At 34.2% G+C, this 12,358-nt stretch overlaps 2 protein-coding genes across 3 annotated transcripts in view; one reads left to right on the top strand and one right to left on the bottom strand.

The window, feature by feature from the left end:
- Gen (XPG-like endonuclease) overlaps window positions 1-12,358 on the top strand; it is a 35,114-nt gene that overhangs the window by 10,105 nt on the left and 12,651 nt on the right. For both annotated transcript variants that reach the window (XM_085950994.1, XM_085950995.1), the window contains 4 exons: window positions 625-778; window positions 2,421-2,556; window positions 2,792-2,959; window positions 3,315-3,483. In XM_085950994.1, the coding sequence (XP_085807120.1) occupies window positions 625-778; window positions 2,421-2,556; window positions 2,792-2,959; window positions 3,315-3,483 (627 nt within the window). The remainder of the gene's footprint in view (window positions 1-624; window positions 779-2,420; window positions 2,557-2,791; window positions 2,960-3,314; window positions 3,484-12,358) is intronic.
- On the bottom strand, window positions 6,566-11,107 carry LOC147069179 (uncharacterized). Its single transcript, XM_085951013.1, has 2 exons — window positions 9,513-11,107; window positions 6,566-7,211 (listed from the first exon to the last, which is right to left on the bottom strand). The coding sequence occupies exons 1-2, from the start codon at window positions 11,009-11,011 to the stop codon at window positions 7,190-7,192; spliced, it is 1,521 nt and encodes a 506-aa protein (XP_085807139.1). The 5' UTR covers window positions 11,012-11,107; the 3' UTR covers window positions 6,566-7,189.

Genomic DNA, 12,358 nt, shown 5'->3' with positions numbered 1-12,358 from the left:
TCCACGCATCCATGAGGCTGTGCAGGGAGCTTAGGGCAGACAAAGGGTCACATTCGGTTATAGTGTCGATCATGATGAAGTAGGTCGGATAAAGATGTCTTCTAACTTTACTGCAGTCCTTAAGGCTTCCTCTAGTATAGTCCAAGTTACATTTCGTCGGTCCCTATTAAATCGGATCTGCAAAATGCTATTTTTCAGTACGAGCAATCAAAGATGTTTCATCAAATATCCTTTGTGACCTATTGCTTGCCATAATGAATAAAAATACGGGTTATAGAAACTTTTCTAAACGTTTATAAAAACATCCGTCTGTCCGGTGAACATAGCAGCAACTGTCAGATCCGACGCATCTTGCTCACCCACGGCCAGCCAACAATGTCGGTTGGTAAGAACCGACATTGTTATTCGGACACTCTCGGTAGATCCGTCATTTTTAACTTGAGTATCTCGAAATTTTTCAATCAAACAAAAAAAACTGTGATTGTGGTATAAATGTTTAAAGTGTTTAAATAACTTTTACGTAATAATCCGAAAATGACAAAATTTCAGATCCAACTTTTTTAATAGGAACCGAAGATTTAATACATCTATTTATTTACTCATCGCCATTAAAAATTTCACCAGGTCGTGTCGGCAATAATATCTCAGGATTCTGACTGCTTTGCGTACGGAGCGAGGAAGGTGTACAGGAATTTCTCCGTCTCGAATGCGTCGTGCAACTCGGCCAATTCCGGATCTGTCGATGTATATGATCTTGACAAAATCAAGCAGACACTCGGTAAGCTACTTCTTATAATAAAGCTTTCTTCGGACTATCTCCATCCCCTTCTCGAGCATATTTCACCACATATCAATCAATAATAAAATTATGCATTGAAAATTAAACGTTTTGTACATGTGGTATTTGTATTGGTAACAAGTTCATTATTTTCATCTTCTATTGGCAGCTTCAATACCAAAATGGCCGCTTGGGTTCTGGTTTGAAGTCTGTTGCTCTGTTTACATAATCTACACACGCATTACTCAGTGTTTTATGTGATTATTCATATTAATAATAATGATCAATGTATTGTTTTTGATTGCCTACATAAAATTGACGAGGGAGTATCTTTCCATAGGTATTTATAGGTCAATTTGAAATTCAAATGTCTACTTTCATACGACAGATTATGTGAGATGCGTGAAATATCAAATGAAGTCAATTTTAATTACACGCTATCCAATCCTATCAATATACATATTGTCTATGTTCTGGCAGAACACACTAAATGGAAAATACTAGTTTTGAGTAATTTGACTTTGAAGTTGTTAAAATGTTTGAAATGGTCTATCATGTGAGTTTATTAAGTAATCGTAAAAAGGATGACTTTAAAATAACGACTGTTTATTTATTAAGAAGGTTTCCAGACGGTAAAGTTTGAAATAAGGAACATTTTGGTATAACTAACTCAATATGTCATTTTTTCGAATTAGTGTCTTCTGCCAGAACAGTGACGATATTCAAGGCTACTTATTTGGCTACTTCTGCACATAGTATCACTCGTCACTAACTTAATCAGTGAACCAGAGGTCCTTTTTTGCTTCTATTTCATACATTTAAGCTTTTTCAATACACATGCCATAGATTGCTGACCACTGAGTCAATCTAAGCCATAAATTCAGACATTCCTGTCAACTGGTGATGAATTTAGGGCGAATAAAATATAAAAAATGTGAAATGTGTTAGTAATATGTAATCATGACTAATGTAACGATTTAACGCCCATAACGGCGGAATAGTTACTGCATCGGCTTATAATGTATAAAGGTCTCGAGTTCGAATACCGAGTCTGGCAAATTCACAACCTAATAGGTTTTTGGTATGGACCAGTAGGTTGTGCATGTGACTAACATCCATTTCTCTCAAAAAAACACAAATCTGTTATTAGATAATATGAATACGTGTATTAAATAAGGCTCTAAGTACCAAAAAGTAGTATTGCCTGTAGTTACAAAATACCGAGTCATTGCAGTAAAATTTCATGAAGCAGACCTTTTGAAAAATGTAGTTTTACAGTGTGAAGCAATCACGGCAGCTTCTATAATTTTAGGTATTAAGAACTCGCAAGTGTCAACACACCATCGTCAGCTATTTTATATTGAATGCCGTTGACCACTGCAGTTCTACTTACACCATTATAAATAAAACATGCCAACGGACTTACAACGTCGACACGTTTAATTATTTTGCTGTATTTTTTTGACTTGCTTGAGGCACTTAGACTATAGTTGAAGTTATTGGCGTTGGTATGTAGAACATTTTTCTATAAAAATATAGTAGTAGTAGTATAGTATTTTGGTACTTAGCGCCTTAATTAATACACGTATTCATACGATCTTCATGGGATCGAACATGGTATTAAAAAAAAATGATTATTTAGATATCGGCAGACAAAAGATGGTGGCACTGGCCTTATTGTGCGGGTGTGATTACAACGGTGGCGGTGTGGAAGGAGTGGGGTACTCTAATGCTGTCTCTTTCATTATGCAACACTCGGAAGAGTCCATCATTGATAGGCAAGGTTTAATTGAATTTTAAAAACTAACAAAACACTATTTACACATTGTAATCTTATTTCAATGAAAACAAATAAATATGGCTGACAAAGTTTAGTGTGCACTATTTATGTCAGATCTTAACAGCCTACCTCCACCCTTCGCCACTGGTAGATAGTATTTTTAATAGTTGTAATTAAAAATATTTTGTCTAGCTAAACCAGCTAGAGTAATAAGTCTTTGTCATTATTTGTAGGTTAATATCATGGACCAGCGACCCTGCCATGTTCCAGGAGTTGTCGTGCAAAGTGGAAGACCCGACATCATGCACGGGTTGTGGGCATGGTGGAAATGTCAGGACACATTCCCGTAATGGTTGCCATAGATGTAAGACCGATTCCGGATGCGACCAGACCACATATAGGTTTGTTAATTATATTTGCAAGAAAATCACTTGGGTTGGTGGTCTAATTGATCACGAGCATTCACCTGGGAAGTGAAAGGTTTGTCTTCGAAATTCACTCAGTTCATATGTTTTTAAAAGATTTTTCTAATAAGCATGTGCATGACACCCCACATTCTGAAGCGGACCCGTAGGCGAAGATCTTTGGCGGGCCCCACTACCTATCGCTAAGGTTAAGGGCAGTGTTTCCAATAATACAAAATCTGTTCGGTAACCGATATATCATACATAATATCTATGATAAAAATTATTCTTATTAAAAGTTAGAACTGGGATATAAAATTTTAATTGAATTATTGCAATATTGTGTTACCAGAGACTGGCGACTTCATATACGGACAGAACTGTCAATCAGGACCAAGTCTGTGAACAGCGACAAAGCCTTTCCGGATCCGCTCGTGATGGAGGAGTTTCTCACCGGTAAGGAGGAGACTCCCAAGGATTTCAATCCAAGATGGCGCAGGCCCGATCTGATAAAATTTGTGGTTAGTATTTTAACTACCTGTAGTTAGGGATTGCAATACTGGTATTCCAGTATTTATCAATACCGAAATACCGGTGTTAAAAATCCAAAATACCGGAATTTTCGGTATTAAGAAAGCACACTCGTTTAAGTTTTTGAAAATGAATTAAAAGTTATGTGCTGCTAAAATGCAAATATATTGTGTGAATCCAACAGAGGTGAAAAAATAATAAAACAAATTTCATCAAATATATTTATGTTAAGTAATTGTTGCGATGAATTATTATCATAATATTATTTCGAAATAAAAAGCATCCATGACAAAAATGTTCAATTATTCTATAAGCGTTGAATTTATGAAGCTTTTCCTGCAGTCGGACTTATTTGCACCTGATGAACTTTTGAGGGTTTTAGTTAAAATTATTAATATATATCCAAATTATTTGTAAAAAATCACTAGTTCTACAATTATGATCAATAACTACATATTTTCAAATGTCAACATAATAAATGTTGGTATGTAGGTTTTTGCCAAAAAATTATATTTTAAAAAGATTTTAATAGCTATATACATTGATAAGCACCTACTTTTGTTTTTTTTTTAATGTTTAAGAAATACCGAAAAACCGGTATTGATATTTTCATTCGGTATTGCAATCCCTACCTGTAGTGGCTACTTATTACATAATTGCAAATGTAAGACATCTAGTTTATTCACTTCTATGGTGGCAGGGTGTAGGTGACCACATTGAAATATTTAAAAAAAACCACGGTCTGCAGATAGATTATATACTATAATCCACCGCTTTCACGAATTGGACACTAGTCTGGTTTTTGGGGTGGCGGATTACTGAGAGAGTACTGTATTGTCTTTTTTTTGTTTTTCCATGTCATGTTGTGAACATCTTAAATTTATAATTTGTTACGTTCGCTTCACGTAAATAAATCACTGCCCCAGTACAAGGGTGCACTATTTGACAAAAAAATTGTCAGAAGAAAATGGCTGTCAAAGTTTTTGAATACCAATTAGAGAGTAATTAGATATTTTTATAAAGTATTTATATGTTATCAGTGACGTCCCGTGGAGGTAGTCAGATTGAGTGTTTCTTGGGGGGGGGCAGTTACTCGAAGGGCGGCCAATCAATGAGAATCATTTGGCCTAGAAACAGCTAAGTACCTAAACTTAGCGATAACGAAAATATCTTTGCATTAAAAAAATCAGCTCACTGGTTGGAAACAAAATGTATTAATGAACATAAAAGGACAGAACTAACAGGACTGTATTTTTTTATCTGGTTCGCGATGTCTAGTTTACTTGCGACGACGTCATATAAATTAAACACCATATTAACCAATCAATTAATATTCATTTAAGAGAACATACACACATATCGACATAAATCAACTTAAAAAATGTATAACTAATATTTCAAACTTTAAAATTAAAAATACAAATACTAAAAAAGGTAAACAATAACCCAAGATACATAATATATTTATATACCTACATGTTATGCAAAAAAAAATCAATGTGACACATGCACTGTACTTATTATAGTCAGGTACATAATTAGAATTACCTGTCCTTAAGCAATTATACAAGTGAGGATCTGCGAGTCTCGATCGATTTTAAGTATTTCATATTAGGAAACAGAAATAAACACTATAAGTTGTAGCAGAGTATGAAGATATTTTTTAAGGGAATGGGGCGACTGGCCTCCGGACAATTGGATGCCGCACTGTCGTAGACACATATACAAAACGTAGACGAGGTATTTTAATCAGTTTCTATCTACTACTTAGTAGTTTGAATTCATTTTACTCTTAACATAATGTATTCTTTATCGCGGATTGAGAATTACCATGCCTAAGGCTTTATATAAAATAAAAAACTCTTTTTTCGTCGGAACTTAAATATATGCACGATTAAATCATTGTTTACTAACTACTTTTAAAAAATCATAATATAATCATTTAAATATAAATAATAATATTGAATATTTTTTTTTTAAAGTAGGTACCTATAAGTACCTAACGTCTATTTATTTTCGAATTCCGTGGCGTCCAGTTGTCCGGTGCCAAATCGTCCTAGACCCCTCTTTAATGGACATTGTCTTAAAGCTTATTGGGTGTGTATCACAGAACAGGTAATAAATAGAATACCGATAGGCTATATTCAATACGCCGCATGTTGATGCAGGGTTTTGAATGTGTGTGTGTCCTACGAAAATGAAGCACGCATTATGCACGTGCAATAGTGTGTGTAATACATCAACATTAAATGAGCGTTGATACCGGATGAAGGTCTCCCACAGGAGACCACCTCAAAGGATGGACCGAACCATCAACTTTCCCATAACACCACAGCCTACGTCCACTCTTTGTGGTTCTCGCAACCCTCGGCCGAGTGGAGCCCGCCTCCTCAAATCTGACTTTAAAATTCTTCCGCGCTCCCGCCAAAACACAAACGCGGTCTGTCGAAAACGGCCGCTCGAAACAACGCCGTCGCAAGAAATCCATCGGTAAAATAGAGAGGTTCGCGACCGACAGAGCGCCATGACGCCGAGATCTGACAGTTGGATGCGCGCGAAAAAGCTCTCTCGGACGCCGAACAGCCAGTATCTCCAGCCAAAAAGACCGCGTCGGCAGCACGCCAAGCCTTCAAGATGCCGTCTGCTATGGATCCGCCGCAGTTGGGAAACTATTGCCGGCAGACTCATTGCGCATCATCAGTAATCACGCACGAGGAAGCTTCCGAATAACAGCACGCCAGACCACTCACATTGCAAAACCACGGACTCTCGATATTTCCTCGACCAGCTGAATCATCAATCGACCCTGGCCCACGGACGGATACGTCGAGGAAGTTCCTAGGCGCGTCATTTACTACACTTATACAAGCAGCCTTCTTCAGGCCGGTATCAGCGTAAATGCATAAACCGAGAGCAGTTTTCAGTATTCGACATAAAACGTATTCTTGACACGTGTGTAAGTTTAACAGGGATTCTTCCTTACTCGAGTCGGTTACTTACCCGTCATGTATTTCAATTCCCATTATTTTTGAGTTCCCTGGAGGGTGAATAAAAAAATAAAACTAAAATATTGGCTACATAAATGTATAGGTATAATTCAAAATAAAATAATGAAAAAAAGTTTTATTTTCATTTTTATCCAATGCCAATCATTTATCTATTATCGTAAAAAATGTGAACATTGTGTGAGAAATTGAGCAAATTTCACTTGATATTTTCAGCATTTATTAAAATTCAAAATGTATGTAAGACGTACACAAAAAAACTATACATAGAGACATACTTATATTATATTAAAAACAAAAATATCAACTTCACTTAAAAAACATAAAAAATATGTTAGTTTAAATCTACATAATAATATAATATTACCAAATTTAGTCTCTAGCTGGAAAACCAGGCAACATTTAATTAAATGGTTAACAATGCTATAATAAATAGTTAGGCTTAAACTTTGAAACAAATTAAATGTTTATAATATACAACTGATTATATTTGTCATCATCGATAACACAACACTCATTTTTCACTCAGGGTCTGCTGACTATATTGTATATAAATTTTCAAGACAGACAAAAATTACTTTGCGCTAAAATGTTGACGATGTTGGAAGGACTGGATACTCGGAGAAGAAATATAAGTAACATTAACATCAGTAGAGTGAGAGTAAACAACGCAGGATGGATCTCTGCTTCTTCAAGCGAGTTTCCATCTCTTCCTATAAAAGAAAGAATAGAGATCAGTAATTAAAATAAATAGAAAAATATACTATGAGTGTAGAGGAAACTAAAAAAACTGTTAAATCGGCAGATAAAATCAATTAATATTCGACTGTTTAGGAAAAAGGGCGTAACCCTCGATTTTTCGAAAAGTGGTTTTATTAGATATTAACAGTGTATATGTTACACCGAATGTGCGAAATTGACTATTACATGAAATGGGCAAAATTTTGGCTAATTCATGTAATAGTCAAACCTGTTGCCTTATTCATGAATTAGGTAAATTTTCTGCTGAGTACATGAATTCGCCAGGGTATGGAATTTTTGAACTGTCAACATGACAGAAGAAAAAGTAAAATTAATACGGATGGTTTTATTAGTTATAATTGGACATAATATAATATTATTATTATTAGGTTAGGTTAGGTTGGGTTTTGTAATTCTGGATTAAATTATTCAACTGAATGTCCATTTTGAGGTTAGCTATCAAGTGTCAACAAACTATCACAAACATTCAATCGACCATTGCACGTTTGATACCCAAGCACGAATCAAATCGCGAAAATACTTTTCAATAAAATTCTTCCGTTATCATATTATAGTTCTAGATTTTTTTTGCGCATAGTAAATGGATATGAACGTCATTGTAGTTTTTGATTGGTATATTTTTATATTATAATCAATGACATTTGACACATTTGTTTAGTTTGATTAGATGCAAAAAACACCACCGGAGCGCGATCATCTATTTTGACCATAGATAATATATGTACATTTTGACCAATGCATGAGCATTTGATACATTTAGTTTAGTTGCAAAAAATACCACCGTAGCGCTACTATCTAATTTGTCCAATACATGAACTAGGCAGAAAAATTACTGCCGAATTCACGCACTCTCCAGATATTTTGTCTAATTCATGAATAAGGCAACGGGCTTGCATTTTTCATGATTTAGGCAAAATTTTGCCCATTTCATGTAATATTCAATTTCGCACATTCGGCTTAACATATACAACTATATACATGTTCTGTAAAAAGGAAGTAAGCCGCAAATGCCGATTTATTATCTAAATTCAGGTTTTAATTGAGCTTTAATTAGGTTTTAATTGAAGGAAAAAAGCATTTACTCTCAATTTTAATGATTTTTCTGTATTAACTTCTTTAATTATTAGTAGATAGAGAAGATATTACACCAAATCATCAATCATTATGCACCCAATGTCTGTGCCTATTTTTTTTATTAATATTGAACCAAAACCATTCAAAAAACGTTTTTTACCTCCTGTAAAATTTGTTCTGTGTGGGTTACGCCCTTTTTCCTAAACACGGTCGAATGTAAACGACAATTTTCATTGCTTCCGTGTCTGCAAAAATAAAATAAATTTGAACGGTGATATCGAATATATCAACCGAACAATTACGGTTACCAAATGGTATCCAAAAAGAGGACATATTATTGTCCTCTCCTAGACTTAAATAATATAATGTCCATGTATACCTACTTAAATAGATAGTTTAAGTTTATTTCATATCTGTATCAATTTAATACCTATAATGTTCTCAATTACAAGTAATTTGTCCTCCATTCAACTTTTTTAAACTGGTAATTCTAAGCACTATAGACAGGAGTAGTGAAGGGTGGAGGTAGGCTGTTAAGATCCGCCATAAATAGTCCACATTAAACTTTGTTAGTCATACGTATTTGTTTTTATTGAAGTAAGACTACAATTTACAGATGGTATTGGTTAGTTTTAAAAAATCAATTAAACCCTGCCTAAACCAAGCCATAATAGTTTTACTATGTTTTGGGCGATACGACAAAATTGTGCACACTTTTTCATTCATACTTATTGGTTTTCGTTGTGTTTAGAATACATATTATACACATTGTTGCTTCATTTTTTTTTTAATTCATTAAATCTTGCCTAAACCAAACTATAATAGATAAAAAATATTATTCTATCTATAAAATATACAAAGTTATGTATGATTTAATTGCATAGTTTTAGATATTTTATAGATGGACGAGTATTTTTTACTATATCTATTATGGCTTGAGTTTCGCAGGGTGTAATTGAATTTTAAAAAGTAAGACATCTGTAAATTGTAGTCTTATTTCAATGAAAACAAATACATATGACTGACAAAGTTTAGTGTGCACTATTTATGGCGGATCTTAACAGCCTACCTCTACCCTTCGCCACTGATAGACAGCCTGACGTAGACTTATGCTTCAAGTCTGGATTGTTAAAAGTTTTGCATAAAAGAAGTAATTTATCACATTCAATACGACTTACCCGCAAACTGAATCGCCCAGTTGATTATTCCAAAGAACGTGTGCGATGATAGGTAGAGGCGATCTTTCGCATTGTAAACCTTCGACCACGATACAAACAGGAGTTTTGCCATCAGTGAAATTATTTCCGACGTACGTGGCGCCAGATCGTTCTACTCCGGTGACAATATCTCTAAAGCAGCCGCATCTCCAGGGATTATCTCGGAGATCTACACTGAGATTAGGATTGTCCACTTTGAAGGTGTCTAGCGGCAACCAACTTAGTAAATTGCATCTCATTGAGAGATGCCGGATAACGGGATACCGGAAAATTTCTGTTGGTACCGAATCAATGTTGTTAAAGGAAAGATCGAGGTCGTTAAGAGATCTCAATGAAGTAAGGGTGGCAATGCCTCTGTGGCTTAATTGATTATGAGACAAATTCAAATCTGTAATATTATTTTCATGTAACATTGAGAGTGATAAACTGCGCACGGAGTTTCCGGAAAGATCTAGTTTTTGCAATGCTATCAATCCAGAAAATATCGTATCCGGTAATGTGATGATATTGTTATTTGATAAATTCAGAAATTTCAATTCTTTTAGCGATGAGAATATGTCAGCGGGTAACGATGACAGTCGGTTGTGTGATAGATCTAAAATGTTTAAAGCAGTGTTTTTAAAAAAAATGTTAAATGGTAAAGCTTCAAGCTGATTGTGCGATGCATTGAGAGATAACAAAATTGTATTAAATTTGAAAGTAGTGCTGGATAAATGTGATATGAAATTTCTGGACATATCAATTATCTCAAGTTGAACCGCGCAAGATAATAATGTTTCCGGAATGAATTTAATGCTGTTGATAGACATATCAAATTTACAAACACTTTGACATACTGCACACTGTCGTATGCCATCGGATTCCGTAACTAGAGACATATTATTGGTTCTAGAAGCGAACAAAAAAATAACGCAGGGAATAACGGAAATAGCAGCGTTATTGGATATGTATAAATGGCTCCTAAAACCCGCATTAAGAAATATACTAGATGAATCATTTATAGTTAGAAGATTTTCAGATAGTTCCAACGTCATGATATCTTTAAGCTGATGGGATTTAAGCCACCCGTGTGTATCGAAAGACGTCAGCATATTATGGGATAAATAAATACGCCACAAACTGGGCAGACTGGGAATTGAAGGTGAAAAATCACGCAGGAAATTATGCGACATATTCACAAACTTCAGATCTGACATGGGTGTGAAAACGCTGAAGTCGATATCGTACAATCTACATTCACTAGCTATAAGTTCTCTAATCAACCCAACATTAGTAATATTTGAGAGACTGTTGGCATTAAACATGTTATATCCGTCGGTTTTTGTCGTACTACAAATCACTCTTAATATGTCAGGTCTATCATATTCACAAACGATTTCACCGCCAAATAACGACGTTATTTCACTTGAAAATATCATCGCGTTAATGAGCACAGAAATTAGTGATCTGAATTGAAACATATTTATTAAGTTTTTAATTGACTAAGTCAACTAGCGGACTATCAAAGAAAACAGTGTTGCTATTTAAATGTAACATTGACAACTGATAAACTTTTCTTGTCTGTGCTTTGTTTATATATAAAAAGATAAGTTATTAACCTATTGGGTGCCGGTGCTCTGTAAATAAATTGATGTGTGTACTTATGTACGCGCGTTAGAAGTTATACTTCTTCGGCATAACAAAAGAAAACAAGCCGTTACCTGAGTCTATTAATATTACAGTGGATTAGGTTGATGAAAACTTACGCGAGACATCTGTGTCTCATATAGCACATGATAATTGTAATTTAATTATTGTATTGGACCAAAACTCATCTTTGCCATACAGCGGTTATAATCGATTCAGAACTGCCTATGATGAATTAATAAAAAATCAAATTTCAATATATTTTTTGAATTATTTACCAACTCAACATTCACAAAATTTATTTATTGTTATATAATTTTACTCATAAATAATACTTACATAAATATAGCCTCAAATCTTGATACACAATCTTTACAATGAAAAATAAATATACACTCCAATATAAATAAAGTTTTATGAATATAAATTAACAGTGTAGAATGTTAGTCTCAAGAAATTTGTTTATAAACATAATATGTATTTATTATGACACAATATTGGTTATGTTTACAACACGTACCGTTTACTTGGTTGTATTGGACGACTAACTAAATAACACTATGCGCATGCGCATGTACCCTTGAGACCGAAATGAATATAATCATAATAATAAATTATGTGTTGCAGCGCGCAACTTCGTCACATGCCAAAAATACACTCTGATCTGTTTTCCCAAACGTGCCTAAAGAAGTATAACTTCAAAAAATCTTTAAATAATTGGATTGTTTATTTGAATATGCAAAAAACATTATTATCTACATATGGTTTATTATATTGTGTGGCCATCGAACTAAACTGTGTCAGCAGAATGCATGACATACGAATTGCTTTCAAATAATGTTATTCATTAAATTATTGTTTAGTACATATATTTATTTAGCATATAGTATTTATAAGCCTCTATCAATAAGTTCACAAAAGCATAAAGATTTAATGGTATTATGTGAAAAAGGTGTGATACCACAAGAATTCCACCACTGGTACCAATCTCTGCCGAGCTCAACCAGCGTTATTGATAGGAATGCAGAACCTGATGTCTGAATTGATACAGAGGAGGAGTAGTTTTTAATTATTATTTGTTAATCTTTCTTTACTTTCATTATGTTATTACTTAATTTTCATAATTGTGTTGCTAGATTTCAAAATCAGCCAAGTCCATAATAGATGAATAGGAGAAAAAC

Source organism: Rhyacophila brunnea, unplaced genomic scaffold (genome assembly GCF_057557595.1).
Source record: "Rhyacophila brunnea isolate RB1 unplaced genomic scaffold, BYU_Rbru_1.0 scaffold_24, whole genome shotgun sequence".
Classification (NCBI taxonomy): Eukaryota; Metazoa; Arthropoda; class Insecta; order Trichoptera; family Rhyacophilidae; genus Rhyacophila; species Rhyacophila brunnea.
Note: the sequence above shows the minus strand (reverse complement) of the source record. Positions and strands in the feature narration are given on the sequence as shown.

Bases quoted from the DNA above. Each gene is read 5' to 3' on its own strand.
- LOC147069179 (XM_085951013.1), bottom strand. From the start codon at position 11,011: ATGTTTCAATTCAGATCACTAATTTCTGTGCTCATTAACGCGATGATA. The intron at 7,212-9,512 runs GTAAGTCGTATT...TTTCTTTTATAG, and splicing joins CTGGGCGATTCAGTTTGCGG to GAAGAGATGGAAACTCGCTT.